We start from the raw sequence: 17,564 nt of genomic DNA, 5'->3' as shown, positions 1-17,564 counted from the left end.
CCATGTTCTGGGAAGGCTTCCCACTGTAGGTGCTATGGTTTACCAGGGGAATGCTGTTGTATCTGTATAAGAGTGCCTGTGTCTCTTCATGCATCCCCGTGTCAGTGCTGTGTGTCCCTGTGTCCATGAGTGTATCCCTTGCCTGGTTTGTATCCACCTGTCTGGGTCATCTGGGCGGTGTTTCTATGTCCTTGGCATGCTTCTGTGTCTTGATGTAGCTGTGGGTATAGAGGTATCATGGTATGGAATGACTTCCCAAGCTGTGTGGGTGTATGCTCTGAGGTTTTGAGTCCCTTTACATTTTATAAATGAGGTAATTGCATTTAACCTTTTTTTTTTTTTTTAAATTGAGGCTTATTGAGGCAAACATACTATCAACACCATCTTTTATAGCATACAACCACTGGCGCTTTGTGTGAGATGCTCATGGAGATGCACACATTGGTATAATTTTAGAACTTTACATCTCTCCCTGAAGAAGCCCTGTGCCCTCCAGGGCATCTTGTAGTGCCTCACCCAACTTGGTGCCACTGCTGCCAAGTGCATGTTTGTCTGTTTCTAATTATATCTGTGAAAGACTCACAGGGTGTAATGACTTTCTTTTAGGATGGTAGGAGGCCTATCTATTTCACACATGTATTAGCCTTTAGCATTATTTGTTTTTTTTTAAGATTTATTTATGTACTTTATGGACATGAAGATCTGTCTTTGAGAACACCAAAAGAGGGCATCAGATCTCAATACAGATGGCTGTGAGCCACCATGTGGTTGCTGGGAATTGAACTCAGGACCTCAGGAAGAGTAGCCAGTGCTCTTAAATGCTGAGCCAACTTTGTAGCCCAGCCTTTAGCATTGTGCCTCATGTATACTTCCACACACTGCTGTTGTCTGCAATGACCACTCTATGTTCTGTTCTTGGACTATGTGCTCTTTGCTGAACACGAGTGTTCTGAGTTGGGGTCATTGATTGTAAGCCTGCATGACCAGTTTTGGCAGTACTTCTTAACTCTGCATTGTTTTGATGGGGCGGGTTCCCAGAATGTGTAAAAATTGTGTGAATGTCACAGCACCAACGTTTTTTGCCAGGTTGTTTCCAAATGGGCTGTGCCAGTTTATGTTCCCACCAGTTTAGTTATGTCTTTATTTGCAGGTCTAGTTTACTGCCACTCACCATTCTGTTTTCAAACCTCATATTAATTCATTCTCCGTGAGTCTACACCATTACTGTTTAGTTTTCTTTGGCTTCCATTATTTACACATCACTGGCTTGTGATCACTTTTATAAATTTATTATGGGTCCTTTGCCATTAGTTTTAGAAGTTTCTGGGCCCATTCACCAAAATCTGTAGAACTCCTATTTTTCCCCTGGATTCATGCTACCCCTCATGATAGGGTGACTGGTGAGTGAAGAAGGGCAGTATAGACCACAATGTGAACTTGTAGATGTCAGAGGGCAACCTGTTAGAATCAGGTCTTTTATTTTACCAAGTGAGTCCTGAACATTCAACTCAGATTTCAGGCTGTCAGGTGTGGCAGTGCCTTTACTGGCTGAGCCATCTCACTGGTCCTGGTATCTTTTAAATTAGACCTACAGTGTTCTGATACATTCTCTTAGTCATAATTAAAAAATATTACCACAAGAGTTTGATTTTTCATAAATATTTTTGTATTACTCAGGGTTCCTACTGCTGTGACCCTTTAGTATGGTTCCTCATGTTGTGGTCACCCCCAACCATGAAATTATTTCATTGCTACTTCATAACTGCAATTTTGCTACTGTTATGAATCATAATGTAAATATCTGGTATGTGACTCCTGTGAGGGTTGAGAACCACTGCTTTAGAGGCCCAGACTGATAGACTGATAGAAAGGGGATCTTTTTTTTTAGACTGGCTTGCAGGCTGTGGTCCAGTTAGTCCAACAATGCTGTCTACTAATAGAAGGTCCAACATTTAGTAGTTGTTCAGTTCATGAGGCTGAATGTCAGCTGGTCTTCAATAGATGCCAGAATCCTGAAGAAATAGGCTCTAATGCCAGTGAAGGTACAGACTTGCCAGCAAGAGCGAGAACAAGCAGGCAAAGAGAGCAGGTTTCTTCTTCCATGTCCTTGTATATAGGCTACCAGCAGAAGCTGTGGCCCAGATTGAAGGTGATTTCCCCCCTCAAAAGATCTGGATTAGAAGTGGGTATTCCCACTTTAAATGATCCAGTTAAGAAAAAGTCCCTAACAGATGTGTCTAGCTTCTTCGGTTTTAGTTAATCCCAGATGTCAAGTTGATGACCAAGACTAGAACCATGTTTACTTTCAAGTCTTTCTTGAGTTTAGAATGCTAAATCCACTAAGGAAAGTGTCTCTGAACAACAGGTGAAGTTAAAGATTCCTCTGGCACCATTTTTGGGTTTTAGCATAACACTTAATGGCTAACACAGTGGGCTAGGCCAGGGGCTCTTGCTTAGATCTGACCCTGGGGCCTCAGAGCCTGTGAATGGCGGTTGGCTGTGAGTTAACTACACTGGACTGCTTATGGTATTTGGGTGCTGACCAAAGCCAGGGCTCCCTGTGTACTTGCAAGCACTCTACCAGTTGAGCTAAAGTCCCAGTCCTGTTTTAAACACTGTATATATTAATGTATGTAGGCCTATTTAATTTTGCATACTCATCCATTTTTAACTGTAGTATAATGTGCCTGTTATATGCATATCCCATGATTATTTTTTCCCCTTTCTTTGTGAAAAGCAGTAGGCTATTTCTGATTTTGACTTTTACAAAGAGCTACACGAACATCCTGCATATATTGTCTGTATAGTTAGCAGTGGCTTCCTGAGTCACAGGCTGCTCATTTTAACATTTACTGGGATTAGCCAGGCATACTCTGACATGATTCTGCATTTTTTTTTCTTCCTTCAGCAGAACTGTTGGGAGAAACAGCACTAGGCTTAACATAGCTTGCTCAGCTTGGGGTGTGAATTCCCCTGGCTGCCAATGGCTCCGAATGGCATTTCCCCCCTTCCTTCTTGTGACATTTGATTTTTTTTTTGATAAGCACTTTGCAATTTTCATGTGAATTTTTAGGAACTTACTTTTCTTGGATGTCAATTATTTTCTGCTATATGCACTGGAAATACTTTTCCTTTCCCTCCCTCCCCTCCTTCCCTCTCTCCTTCTCTCTTTTGTGGTGTTAGTGATTGAACCTAGGTCATGCACAATCTAGGCAATACCCTGCCACAAAGGTACATCCCAGACCTCTTTTTACTTTTAGTTTTGTGACAGGGTTTCACTAAGTTAAGCATGCTGGCCTTGAACTCCTTCTGTAGCTCAGGATGGCTTAGAATGTTTGGTCTTCAAGTAGCTGAGATTATAGGCCTGTATCTTTAGGCCAAGATGAAAATATCTTTTTCATTTTCTTGATAGTATTCTATGTGATATTGTGGTAATACTTTTCAATTATTACTTTGTAATTGTGTTTTAGTATCAATACACACACACACACACAATGTTTCTTTTTTTGCTTGCTTGTATGTCTGTGTACCAAATGCACACAGTACCTATGGAGGCCAGAATTTGGCATTAGATAGATCCCTTGGAACTAGAGTTAGGGATAGTAGTGTGACATGTGGATGCTGGTAATCGAACCCAGGGCTTCTGCAAAGGTAGTCAGTGCTCTTCAGCCCTTCATTCTATTCTGCTCTCTCCTTTCTTTTTTAGAAGATTTATTTTTTATGTATGTGTTTTTTTTCATGAATATATGTGTATTATGTGTGTGCCTAGTTCCTAAAGAGGCCAGAAGAGGGTGTTGGGTCCCTTCCAACTGGAGTTGCATATGATTGTGAGCCACCATACAAATGCTGGGAATCAAACCTGGGTCCTCCATAAGAGCAACGTTGCTTTTAACAACTGAGCCATCTCTCCATCCCCAGATGTTCTCAAGTGTCTCCCAAGACTCTGTCCTAGAGTAGGCTGGTCCCCTGACATGATGGCAAGGGGAAAGGAGGACAGCAAGTAGCCTAAGGGGATTAAACACATTGTGCCTTTGAGAACAGCTAGGAGATAAACCATTTCCAACAGAGGTTAGTATTGTTTATCCCATAGTATAAAAATCCAGCTAAGGTGGGAATGGGAAGCTGGAAGCTCTTCTGTGGAGAGACCTCTGTCTATACCACTAAGGTGAAAACTCCAGCTGAGGTAGCATTTCTACTGGATGTTACAGGTGATTTGATGACCTTAACTGTCTGTCACTTATTTATTTGTTTTACTCTTGCATGTTGCATACTTAATAAACTTGTTGAAAATGGAAAGTCTGATTGTTATAGGGTACTCTCTGGACCAACAGCTGATTCTGCACCAATTTCACTCTTAAGACTCCACTTCTCTATCCCATACACTTTGATGTGTTCTTTCTTTCTTACAACAAAATTACAATTTTAAAAAGATGCTCTCATGGGAAGAAAACGGTTTGTCCTTGGACTAACATGTAGCACCGTAGCTTGAAACAAAACCATTGTTTCTTTCTTTTCATTTGTCCTACCATACTTTCGGTCTTTCTCTGTAATTTCTTCATGATTCATTGATTACTCAGAAGTTTGTTTAATTTCTGTGTGTTTATATGATTTCCATAGCTGTTGATTCCCACTTTCTTCCACTGCATTTAGAAAAGATACATGACATGATTTTGATGAGTTAAGGGGTATGGGTCTCTTAGAGGGTGTTTATGTAATGAGAAGAATGTGTATTCTGACGTGGTAGGAAATGATCTGTCCATTTGGTCTAGACTTTATTTAATTGATGTTTGTTGATTTTCCATGTAGGCAATCTGCCCATTGATAAAAGTGGGGTTTTTGAGATTTTCAGTGGTTATTACAGTGGAATCTGTCTCTCCTGTAGATCTAATAGTTTCACATGCTTGCTTGGTTCAGTTTGGGTTCATATATATACAGTTGTATTCTGTTGCTTATTCGTTCTTTCATCACTGTACAATTACCCTCTTTGTCTTTCTTTTTCTTGTTTTTGAAGTTACTGGAAGGCAATGTGTGTCTTTTCCTATGAAGTGAGTTCCTTGTAGTCAGCATACAGTTGGACCTTTTATATAAGTTCATTTAGCCTATCTGTTGAGGGATTTACTTAAATGAAAGATTATTATTTATAGGTAACAAGTAACTTCTGTCATATTAATGACTTTTTGGCTATTAATATATATATATATATATATATATATATATATATATATATATTATTCTTCCTTTTTTTGCACCAATCCTTATAGCTTGGTGTTTCTATATCAACAACAAGGCTCTCTTCCCTTTGTTTATCTTCTCTACCAGTAAGTTATACATTTTTGTGTGTTTCATGGTGGTTGTTTTCACTTCTAGATAAAGGATTTCCTTAATCCTGTATCATAGGGCTGGTTTGATGGTGATGAATTCCCTAAGTGTTCACTGATTTGAGACAGACCTTAGTTCTTCACTTCTGAGGGGCAGGATTTGCTGGGTATGGTACTTCTGAGGGCAGACTTTGCTGAGTATGATGTTTGTGGCTCCTTTTGGCACTCTGAATGTTATCCTATTATCTCTCTGCCTTCAAGGTTTGTCCTGAGAAATCTACGATAATGGGAGTCCTGTATATAGGACTTTCTCCCCCCCCCCCATATTAGAACTCTCTCTTGGCCTTTAACCTTTGACCTCATGTTAAGTTCTAATGTGTCTTGGAGAGAGTCATTTTAAATTGATTCTCCTTAGGCCATTGACTTCATGAATCCAGATGTCCACATCTCTCCCAAGTTGGAAAATTTTTCAGTTATTATTTTGTTAAATGCACTTTTTGTGCATTACTCCCTGGAACTCTCATTTGCATGTTTTTGTTGGCTTAATCATAATCTGTAGGTCTCATAAGCCTTGCTCATTTTTAAAATTCTTTTCATCTGAGTTAGCCAAAAATGCCTGTCTTCAAGGTCAGAAAATTCAACTTTTACTTAGTCTAGTTTGTATAGCCATCATCAACTATGTATTCTTATTTCATTCATTTCTTTATCAACAACAAGTAGTCTGTGTGATTCCTGGTTGACTGTTGGGCTGGGTGTGGGTTCCTGAAAGTAGTGCCAATCAGTGTCTTTGGTTGGTTTATTGAGGACAGGACTTTTCTGGTTGGTTGATGAGTTGGGCGTGGGTATGTGTGCTTGTTTCTGGATGTCTGACTACAGCAGGTGAACATGGTAGGGTTGCCACCTATCTGGTTGCAGGGCTAGTCTTGGGTATGTGCAGGGTCACATAGCTGTGCATTGCTTTCTTTAGAGGGAGGAACAAGGCTACTTCCTGTTATGCCAGGTGCAATGTATGTGGGTGTCCTGGGCTACTGATGGTGCACACTTTCTTTCTGTGCAAATTAGTCTGTGTCTGTGAGATGGGGCTACCTGAGTTTAGATGCCAAATGTCCGTCTTTCTTATGAGTCAGTGCTCTGAGCAGCTCTTGGATCTTGTGGTTGTAGCCATTTCTGCAACAATAAGATCAGGAACGAGGATAGAGTCTCAGAAATGAAGATCACCATGGCAGCTATCCCAGGGTCAGATGTACTCAAGCTGATAATGGAACTATCTCAGCTTAGGTCACTGGGTGAAGTGGAATTTGTGCAGGGTGGGCTACTCTGGCAATAATGCCATATGAACTCTGTGTCCAGGGTCTGTGGGGGCTGTGGGAGTCTTCTGTGCAGTCACTGGCCACAACAGTGCTGAACAAGCTGGTCTGGATGGGGAAGCAGTGCAGGGTGCCTTACTTTCCTCTTGATAGTGTATTATGGGTTTTTATGCTTAGTTAATTAAAAACATCTCCCTTCAAGGTCAGAAAAATCTCACTAATTCATGGCCTATAACTCTAGTAAGAGTGACAGTTTTTCCTGAACTTTCTACTGTTCACCCATGGGAATCGGGCAGCAGGAAGAAAGGAACTGACATGCATTATTTACTTCTTGTTGCTGTGATAAAATACCATGACTAAAGAATGGAAGAATTTATTTGGCTTATGGTTCCAGCCGTCTTGCTGACATCACTCCGTGATGATGTTTTCCTGAGTCCTGAGTCTACCTTGTGTCCTATATTCTCCTAGAAAAACATGAAGAAGGTAATGGGAGGTGTGGTTCAGTCATCCTTCAGGATCCAGTAACTGCTACACACTGTTATCTTTTACAAAGCAGCAGAAAGTGCAGTTAGGGTTGATTTGGAAATGTGGTTTAGGAATGGACTCAATTGGAATAAGATTCACTGCCAGGCCAGCTGTTTCCTGCCCACTCAGATGATGTCTGTGAACTAGAGGGACAGCATGCAGGTAAAGTCCTTATCAACATCCCTTCAGGAGTCAGTTCTGTCTCACCTTGCTTGGCCGTGACCTGCCCTGGCTTGTGGTTGGATGGCAGGGGACAGGAAAGAATGTGTTACTGCTTTTGGGAAAAGGGGTACACAAGTAGTGGAATGAGCATTGTTTCTTCGTAGACTCAGTGTAGAAACTCTTACATCCCTTGTCCTCTTTCTTACCAGGATTCTTGCCACAGCTGGAACTGACTTTGATCTCCGGACCCTGAGGGCTGTCCGTGTTCTAAGACCCCTGAAGCTGGTGTCTGGAATTCCAAGTAAGACTTGCTAAGACAGATGGGCCCAATATAACCCTTCCACCTTCATCCAAGCTGTGGCTTCTAAGTACTGGGCCCTTGGAACACTTTTGGGGGGATGTTGGGGAGAACCTAGAGCCTTGTGCATACAAAACACATACTCTACCACTTACCCCTGAGATTTCTACTTTTGACAGCAGGAAAAAGGAACAGACATATATTAGATACTTTTTGCTTCTATGTGGTGTTTATGAATCCAGGCTATAAAGTCTCACTCCCCTCTTCAGTGATATAATTCTGCCAGGCTATGTGCCCTAAAGTTCCATAACTTTACCAAACTGTGCCACAAACTGGGGACCAGATATTCAAGTACCTGAGCCCAGGAGAACATTAATGGTTCAAACCACTACACAGTCTTCTTCAGTTCTTTCTTCATAAAATCCCAGAGGGTGGCCGTCTTAGTTAGGGTTTCCATTGCTGTGAAGAGACACTATGACCACGACAGCTCTTATAAAGGAAAGCATTTAAATGAGGTGGTGGCTTACAGTTCAGTTCATAATCATTATGGCGGGTAGCTTGGCGGCATGCAGATAGACATAATGCTGGCGCCATCTTGATCAGAAAGCATCAGAAGATGAACTGTGACACTGGTATCTTGAGCATAGAAAAAACATCAAAGCCCACCCCCACAGTGACATACTTCCTCCAACAAGGCAATACCTATTCCAACAAAGCCGCGTCTAATCTTGGCGCTGGCTATGAGCTTATGTGGGCCAACTACATTCAAACTCCCACAGTGGCCCTGTCTGTTTTCCTGATGTGTGTTTCTTCCTCTTTGCTTCATTTTCTGGGACTGAAGAACAGATTAGAGACCAAGCAAGGTGGTAGAACAAGAAAATGTCTAAGGCTATGAAGGGCAACCTGGTCTTAGTGCCAGAGGGGCCTGGTATTGAGATGGCCATCAGGTATGCTTCTGGTTTGTGCCACTCAAGGAGGCAAATATGGGCAAGAGGATGGCCAGGGGACTTAGTAAGCATGTTGGACACAGGCTGCTCCTTGTGGCTATGGCTATTCCCTCAGCCTGGCAGAGATTTTGCTTCAGGCTTGCTAAAAGCCTGGGTGGGCAGGGACTCAATGTTGTTTTGTCCTAAAACTACTACAAGAAAACCCCTGGTTAACTTCCCGCTCTTCTCAGAATACACAAGGGTTTGGTTCCATATCTAAGAGTTGAGGCCAGGAGGAAAGGGTAAAAGGTTATAACCTCAGCAGTTTCTCTGCCCAACTCACTTGTGCCTTGTGGCCCAGTGACAAAACACTTTCTGGTTTTGGAGAATTACCTCCTTTTCCTGAAGAAATGGATCTACTAGGAATCTCTGTGTTTTTACTTTTCCAGGATCCCCTGCCACTCATTCCCAAGATTCCCTGGTCTTTCCTCTTAGGATGCTTCTTTTTCTTCTATGTATCTAATTCTCTCTCTTTTTCCCCTTAGAGTTTTCCGTTTTCAGACTCTAAATTCTCCCTTATCTTTCCCACCTGTGCCCATTCCCTATCCTGAACTCATGCTCAGAATCCCTTGTCTTTCTTCTTCCCCCAGTTTCGGATACTGTTCATCTCACCTCTCCTTAAGCCCTCATCCTTTGCCATTGAGGGCTCTGTCTTTCTCACGTAAGCACTCACTGTCAGCCCGCCTCTGCTGCTCTCTGACCTTCCCTGTGCATCCTCTGACTCCAGGTTTGCAGGTGGTGCTCAAGTCAATCATGAAGGCCATGGTTCCGCTGCTGCAAATTGGGCTGTTGCTCTTTTTTGCCATCCTCATGTTTGCCATCATCGGTCTAGAGTTCTATATGGGCAAATTCCATAAGGCCTGCTTCCCCAACAGCACAGGTGAGTTGCACAATGCTCAAAAGAGGACGCCAGAGGTGTTTGTCCATGAGACAGGCTCATGGCCTAGTGCCAGAAGGGCTTTTGAGCTTCCATACAGTGAGGTAGAACTTATATTCTAGTAGCCCAATAAGTAGTAATAAATAGATACATGGATAAAATATCACTCTAAAAACATCTATGAGAAGTAATGAAAGTCTTTGATATAGAATAGCTTGGGGCCTGCTTTGCATCAGCTCCCAAGGGCCAGTCAGCCTTCCTGCTAAAGCTGAGGATGAACAGAGATCTGAGTGGGGTAAGAACAGCTGTTTGGCCACCCAGTCAGAGTGCTCCAGTTACAGGGACAGTAAGTACAACAGTGCAAAGTGGAAGAGCACTGAGATGAGGAAATCACGTGGCTTCTGGGCTGTGGCTAAGAACTTGAGCTGTGTGCCAGGAATTGGAAGACTAGAGGGCATTGAACAAGCTGTGGTATCTTCTGGTCCCAGTGCTGCAGTGGGGAGGCAAGAGCAGAAGCAAGAGTAGGAGGAAACCTTAGTCCAGGAGAGATGACGGCAGCCAGCTCGATATTTGGAGTGGGTCACATTCATGCTCTGGGTATCTGCTGTAGGTGAAGCCAGAGGGTGTTCTGAGTGCTGAGGTATAATTAAATAAAAGGAGAGAACTGCATGATTATCTTTTAGATGCAGGAAATTCTCTGGCTAAAACTTAAGTCATTCATCATTAGAAAAAAACTTTTATTAAACTGGAAGTAAGTTGTTTTGTTAGATTCTCTAAAATCCCTTCAGATATTAAACTCCATTGTAAGTTCATAGCTTTTCCTTTAAAGTAGGAAGCAAAACAAGTCACGGGCAGTAATTACATTGGTAATTACAGCAGTGCCATGAGACAAGAAAATGAAGGCAAATTATATCAAGAATAAAAAGGAGGAAACAGACTGTTATGCACAGAGAAGACAATTGGCCACAAACACTCAAATGATGGTATTTTTGAAGCCTTAGTCACACCATTTGGAGAAGGATAAGTAAACTTAGTAATCATTTATCATTTATCCTCTCCCTCTTCCTCAGGCTGGAAGAAGAGAAATCAGGTTACAGCTGGAATTGGCTTAGGTGTCAATATGAAGGGATCTTGAACATATTCTAATGATAATGGAAAGGTTTCAGGAGGGAGAGGGAGCAGGAGCAGGTTGCTCCAGAGAGGGCAGATGAGTGGCAGATGTGGAGCTGTGTGTAAGGTTAGTGAGAGGAAGATCAGGTGCAGGTGCATGCGATGAAGGGCGAGGCAATGGCCGAGACTTGGGGAGCAGAGATCTCAGGTTTGCTTTACTTTCCTCCTCACAGATGCAGAGCCGGGTGACTTTCCCTGTGGCAAGGAGGCCCCAGCTCGCCTGTGTGAGGGTGACACTGAATGCCGGGAATATTGGCCAGGACCCAACTTTGGCATCACCAATTTTGACAACATCCTGTTTGCCATCTTGACAGTGTTCCAGTGTATCACCATGGAGGGCTGGACTGACATCCTCTACAATGTGAGTTATATCTTGGCCGTAGCCCTGGTGGTGTGGTCTGGAGCTCTCAGAATGGTGCTCTGGGGCAATGGGGTGGGGGTGGGGGGTGAGTGTGGGGTGGGTGTGGATGGGTGGGGGGTCTCTCTTAGGGACACCTCTGACTGAGAGCTATTTCCCAGTCCTTAGTCCATTCACCTACTCTAGGGTGTAATAGAGACCCCTTTATCCAGGTGTTTCATCAAGCACAGTGGCAGGTAGGCAGGCAGGCACTGGAGCAGTAGCTGAGAGCTACATCCTGATCTATAGGCAGAGAGACAGACTCTGTGCTTGGGATGAGCTTTTGAACCCTCAAAGCCCATTTCCAGTGGCACGCTTCCTCTAACAAGGCCACACCTCTTAGTCTTCTCAAATAATGCCACTTCTGGGTGATCAAATCTATGAAACTCTAGGGGCCATTGTCATTTCAAACCACCATAGGGGCCATGATGGATGTGCAATATAAGGCCTCTTGGGTGTTGGTAACCCATTTAATTATATAGGTTTCCCATATACCCAAGGTTCTTCTTGATGATTCTACAACCCACTATAGCAAACCTCAGTCTTCTCATAGGAAGATGGCCTTCTTACCTCCCTGACCCTGTCCCAGAATCTTGTGAGCCATCTGCTAGGGATCAAGGACAAGGAAGAGCGCCTCCTGAGCTTTGGGATACAGAGAATGAGATGAAAGTGCACTTGAGCCAGGAGCCTGGGAATGTGTGAGCAGGGGACCCTTGGTTTTGGGTAGGTAGATGTGTTTGGTTTTGGATATAGTAAGGATTTGGAAAGTGGGACTTGAGGTGCTGTCATTTATGCTAGAGGGTGAGGCATCACATGGCCCTGGAGCCCTGTTCCTCCTACCATGGACTCTAGCAGCTGTATCTGAGTCTTCCCCCTGGGTTCATGGGGACCCAGGTGATCTTAGCACTAGGCAGGTGCCTAGCAAATGCTTGTTGGTCTGATCTATCAAGCCTGAGCAGCAAAATGAGAAGTTAAAGGGGAAGCTGACTAAGGGTCCTCTGAAAGGGACCCTTAGCGAAATGGTGTCCTGGGTAGATTGATGCAGAGAATGAATACCACTACAAAGGCAGGCACAGGGACTTTGTTGTTCTTTTTTGCCAGACATAGAGAATTTTCCACAAAGACAGACCCTAAAAACAGCTCCATGCTGGCCACATCTCTGCTGTTTGGCCAGGTTTCTATAGCCCTCAGAGCCTACAGGAGCTTAGTCAAATGTCCACAGGGACACAGATCCCTGTCTGTGTATATATCCAGGAAGGGATTAGCAGAGAGCCGCAGAGGTTTCACCCAACATATATTCCAGCTGCACCCAATGGCATGGGATACTTTTATGGAGGAGCTCAGGCATGAGGACCAGGTGATAGCATGTGTATGTTATTAAACATGCAGAAGGTTGAGGAACACAGAGTACTTTGTTCGAGAGTGCTTGAACCTTTTAGAGTCCAGAAGCCAAGCACACACACACTAAGTACTGGGATGTGGGTGGCATGCAAATCCAGAGCAGGAAGCCACAAACCAGGGTGTAGACTGGCTGTTGGGGTTGAACTCTTTGGAGACACCCTGCCCTTCACCCCCTGACAAGCCTGGACTCCTAAGACAATGCTTCTTTGAGTGGTGAGATGGTTCTGTGTGGGCAGAAGCCACTGACCTGCTGCAGCTGAGGTAGATTGACGGAGAGGTCACTTGTGTGAACAGGGGAGCGGTTAGGAGACTTGCAGCTAGAACAGCAGCGTGTTCTTAATAGGGAGCAGGTTTCCGAATGGCTGGTGATAATAGATGGTGAGGGGGACTGTGCAGTCTGGGGAAATTACTTGCCTTTGCTTTGGTAAGTATATGGACTCAAGTGGGGCTCCAGGAGAATTTACAGAAGTGACTTGTCAGTCATTGTAAGCAGGACTTTCCTGACAGCCTGGAGAGATGGATTGTCTCAGGAAAGCTCTACAAAGACAAGCTGTCCCCTCAGCTCTCCCTTTCCCTGTCTTTACAGCATTGGGTGAGTCCCTCTACAGGAGGCTGAGGAATGGGGAATGACAACGGGCTTTGTCTGCCTCTCCCACTGAATGTACCAGACGTGGCTAGCAGATCAGGAGAACAGCTATTAGCAAGAAATTTGTTAGCAGTTCCCTAACAGTCAGGACTGGTCACATCTGATACCAAATCCAAACTTTTTTTTTTCAACTTCGAGTGGTAACGTGAGATTTGTCTTAGTTATTTTACTATTACCATGATAAAACACCATGACCAAGGCAACTTGGGAAGCAGCTGAGAGTTTATATCTGATCCACAAGTATAAATGGGGAGGGGTAGGGGGGAAACATGCTAACTGGGAATGCTGTGGGCTTTTGAAACATCAGAGCCTATTCTCAGTGACATACTTCTTCCAATAAAGCCACACATCCAAATCTTCCCATCCACAAGGGGGACCAAACATTCAAATATATGAACCTATGGGGAGAACATCCTCAGTCAAACTATGAAACTCTATTCCCGGGCCCCCATAGGCTTGTGGCTATACCACAATGTAAAAAGCACACTAAGTCTGATTTTTAAAGTTCCCATAATCTTTCAGTCTCAACACAGCTTAAAATTTCCAAGTCTCTTTTGAGACTCAACACAGCCTCTTAATTACGACCTCCTGTAAAATCAAAAAGCAAATTATTTGCTTCCAACATACAGTGGCAAAGAATATAGATTACCATTCCAAAAGAGAAGAAAGGAGGCATAGTGAGGAAATACTGATCAAAACAAGACTCAAAACTGCCAGGCAAATTCCAAACATATAGGAATCACTCCAACTTTGATGTCAGAGTTTTAATGGCTCTGCCCTCCCAGCTTTCCTGGCTGCAGCACATTTCCCCTGATTGGGCTGGGTCCACTCCCTGTATGTAGCTCTCAGTGGCAGATACCCCATGACACTGGCATCTCCAGTGCCTTGGAGTCTCCAACACAATCCAGGCTTCACTTTCACTTAGTGGCATCTCTGGGCCTTCATGCAGGACTCCCCTGTCACACACCTGGCCTCAACAGCTCTCCTTAGCTGCAGAGGAAGATTCCACAACCCCCTTATGGCCGTATCCATCATGACTCTAAAGCCAGAACCACACAGCCAATGCTACCAACTTCCAATGCCTGCTTGGAGTGGGACCTGGCTCCCTCCTTAAATTATATTTGTAGAAGCTTTGATTTTTAGGAACAGATAATTCCTCAGGCTTTTTCTATTCCCAAATTGCAGGATTAGCTGGGTGGAGTCCAGCTCTGAGGGACCCTCCTCTTTATTCCCTTCATCTCAGTTCATCTCTTTCAGCACAAACCATGGCTCTGACATCAAGTTCCTTGGTACTGTTTTTCTCTTCAAACTGCATATTTTGCATTTCTTTTTGCCTCATTCCCTCTTTTCCATTGTAGACCTGCATGATACTGATCACTAATAACCACATGACAGTCAATATTAGGCTGTCTTGAAATCACCTCTGCCAAGGAAATTAGTACAGAACTCTATTGATGTTTAATAAGGATCAGTAGAAACAAATAGGCCGAATAGATGTTTATTCAGGGAGAAATAACTTACAACATAGACAGATGAACACCAGCAGGTTCCTGGTCCCAAAGATGCCTCCGGATGTACTCCTGTCCCCATGCTGCAAGCAAGAGAGCTCTCCTTGCCCCCTCCTTAGACTTAGTTCCCCAGGTAAAGTCCGGCCCTGTCTCCACCCCAATGGGCGTGGTCTATGCCACAGGTGCTGACAAAGTGAATATCTCACTACAGAACTCTTCCATGTAGCCGTGGGCGGGGCAGAAGCAAAACCCAAACACATTCTTTGACAAATTATAACAAGAATTGTCTTTATCCCAATTACTAATATTGTTCCCCTCTGAAACCTCTTGAGCTGGACTTCACAGTCCATATGGCTATCAGCACTATTCTAAGCCGCTGCCAGGATGGCTCATTAATCCCTGGTTACAGTGTCTGTTTTTATTTTGTTTTGTTTTGTTATTTTTGTTTGTTTATTTGTTTTTCTCATGAAAGGGTTTCTCTGTGTTACAGTCTTGGCTGCCCTGGAACTCTGTAGACCAAAGTGCCCTCGAACTCAGAGATCCACCTGCCTCTGCCTCCCAAGTGCTGGGATTAAAGGCATGGGCCACCACCACCCAGTCCTTGGTTACATCATCATTGTTCAGCTACTTTTCTGGAACACAATTTTTCAAAAAACAGTATGGCCAGACCTGTTTCAGTAATATCCCAGTTCCTAGTACCAACTTCTGTCTTGTTATTTTTCTATTGCCGTGACAAAACACCATGACCAAGGCAATTTATAAATGAAAGCTTTTAATTGGGCTTGCTTCTGGTATCAGAGGGTGAGTCCATGTCCATCATGGTGGAGAGCATGGCAGCAGGCAGGCATACAGCTGGAGAAGTAGCTGAGAGCTTACATCTCATCTACAATCAAAGCAGAGAGAGCCAACTGGGAATGACATGGGCTTTTGGAAACCTCAAAGCCTACCTCCAATGCCGGACCTCCTCCAACAAGGCTATACTTCCTAATCCTTCCCAAACAGCTCTGCCACCTGGGAACCATGTATTCCAATATATGAGCCTATGGGAGCCGTTCTCATTCAAATTGCTAGAAAAGTCATGGGACTTGTCTGAATTTTTTTTATCCAGGAAGACACATGAGAAAAGTTCAGAGGAACAATGGGATAATGCATCACGTGTGGATTATATACACAGGGCTTTGTTTCATGCTATCTATACAAACCTCAGGAAAGAAGTATTTTGTAAGTAGGTATAAGTCTTTATTTTGATGTTGACAGAAACAGGACTTGCTTATTGATGCGATGGGAGGAAGAGACTAGATCCAGAGATGGTGGGATTGGAGTTACGGGGAACGTAGATGCCATTGGCTGAGAAGGGGAGAACTGGGAGCAGGTGCTGTTCCAGCTTTGGTTTAGTGCAGAATGGTAGTGGAACTCATGACTGTTTTAACTCTGTAAAATTGTCAATAACTGTCTTCATCCAAGAAGAGAGCTCAGAAGGAGCAGTAGGGATGGGATGCATATTGACTTGCTGACGTGTGGACAATGTTGAGAATTAGAGAATTATGGGAGAGGACGAGAGTACCAGGGTAGTGAGTGCAGGTGACAGAGCCTGCATTCTGTCCCTAGTAGGATTCTCCCTTTGGAGTCCAGGGAGGGGGGCAGTCCGAGCCATCAAAGAACAGTGGCGGAGCTTGTGTAGGGCAGGAGGAATGCCAGGAGCCGGTCCTGGGAGCAGATGGGAGCAGAGCAGAAAGTTTGAAGAAGTGGAGCCAGATATTGCTGAGAGATTAAAATCCAGGGGAAGAGAAATCTAACTCTTAGTATGTAGCAAGATGAAGGATGTTGGGAGACTTGGCAAAAACGTTCTTAGTGGTGGGGGTAAACTCCTGGATGCATGGACTGAAGGGAAAGGGGCAAAGAAGCAAGACTTCCAGCATAGACTGCCATTTCAAGAGAGAAGAACAATGCAGAGTGACTTCAGAAGATGTGGGGTTACAGAGATGGGATTTTGTAATTAAAAAAAAATGAAGACCATTGTAAAGTGTTGTGAAGTTATCAAATGCCATATGGAAAGATGATACATATCTCTACCCTCTGTCCTGTTCTTCCCAGTGATAATAGCCTAAAAGACTGTAGGTTCTCTAGAGCAGTGGTTTGCAACCTTCCTAATGCTGGGGCCTTTTAATATAGTTACTCATGTTGTGGTGACCCCCCCCAGCCAGAAAATTATTTTTGTTGCTACTTCATAACTATAATTTTACTACTGTTATGAATTGTAATGTAAATATCAGATATGCAGAATATCCAATATGTGACCCCTGTGAAAGGGTCATTCAACACCAAGTGGGTCGTGACCTGCAGGTTGAGAACCACCATCCTAGAGGAACAGAACCAATAGAATGAATGTGTAGTAAAAGATAACTTCCTGGATTGGCTTACTTGATTTGTTCTGAGTTGTCCCAGCAACCACTCTCTCACACTGGAGAGGCCAAGAATTTTGTAGTTGCTCAGTCTACAAAGTAAGATATCTCAACAGTCCCAACGTGGTGCTCTAGGCCTGGAAGGTTCCTGGGAGCTGCTGGTCCTCAGTCTATGCTAGAATCCTGAAGACTTTAGTTCTAATATCAGTGAAGGTATGTAGTAGTGGCAGCCACAGAACAGATGAACTTGCCAGCAGAGTGAAGGTCTGCCATCTCCTTTTATCTGGGTACCATCAGAAGGTACCACCAATATTTAGGGTGGTTCTTCTCACTTCGGATAATCTGGTTAAGAACATCCCGTGTAGGCGTGCCCAGCAGCTTGCCTATTAGTTGATTTCAGATTTGGTCAATTTGACAGCCAATGTTAACCATCACAAAGACCATAGTATTACAGCTGTGGCTTTGTACATAGATACGATACAGAATAGTTCAACACTGGGAGGGTGATTGTGTGACCTCTACAGTCACGCTTTCCTGTCTGTTGCCCTGTGTCCCTTTTTGATTTCT

At 43.7% G+C, this 17,564-nt stretch overlaps 1 protein-coding gene across 1 annotated transcript in view; it reads left to right on the top strand.

The window, feature by feature from the left end:
- Positions 1-17,564, top strand: part of Cacna1b (calcium voltage-gated channel subunit alpha1 B) — a 162,940-nt gene that overhangs the window by 25,183 nt on the left and 120,193 nt on the right. Inside the window, exons 4-6 of the mRNA XM_051184754.1 lie at positions 7,522-7,613; positions 9,324-9,476; positions 10,817-11,004. Coding sequence (XP_051040711.1) covers positions 7,522-7,613; positions 9,324-9,476; positions 10,817-11,004 — 433 coding nt within the window. The remainder of the gene's footprint in view (positions 1-7,521; positions 7,614-9,323; positions 9,477-10,816; positions 11,005-17,564) is intronic.

This window comes from Phodopus roborovskii, unplaced genomic scaffold (genome assembly GCF_943737965.1).
Source record: "Phodopus roborovskii unplaced genomic scaffold, PHOROB, whole genome shotgun sequence".
Classification (NCBI taxonomy): Eukaryota; Metazoa; Chordata; class Mammalia; order Rodentia; family Cricetidae; genus Phodopus; species Phodopus roborovskii.
This window is presented reverse-complemented; position numbering and strand designations above follow the sequence as displayed.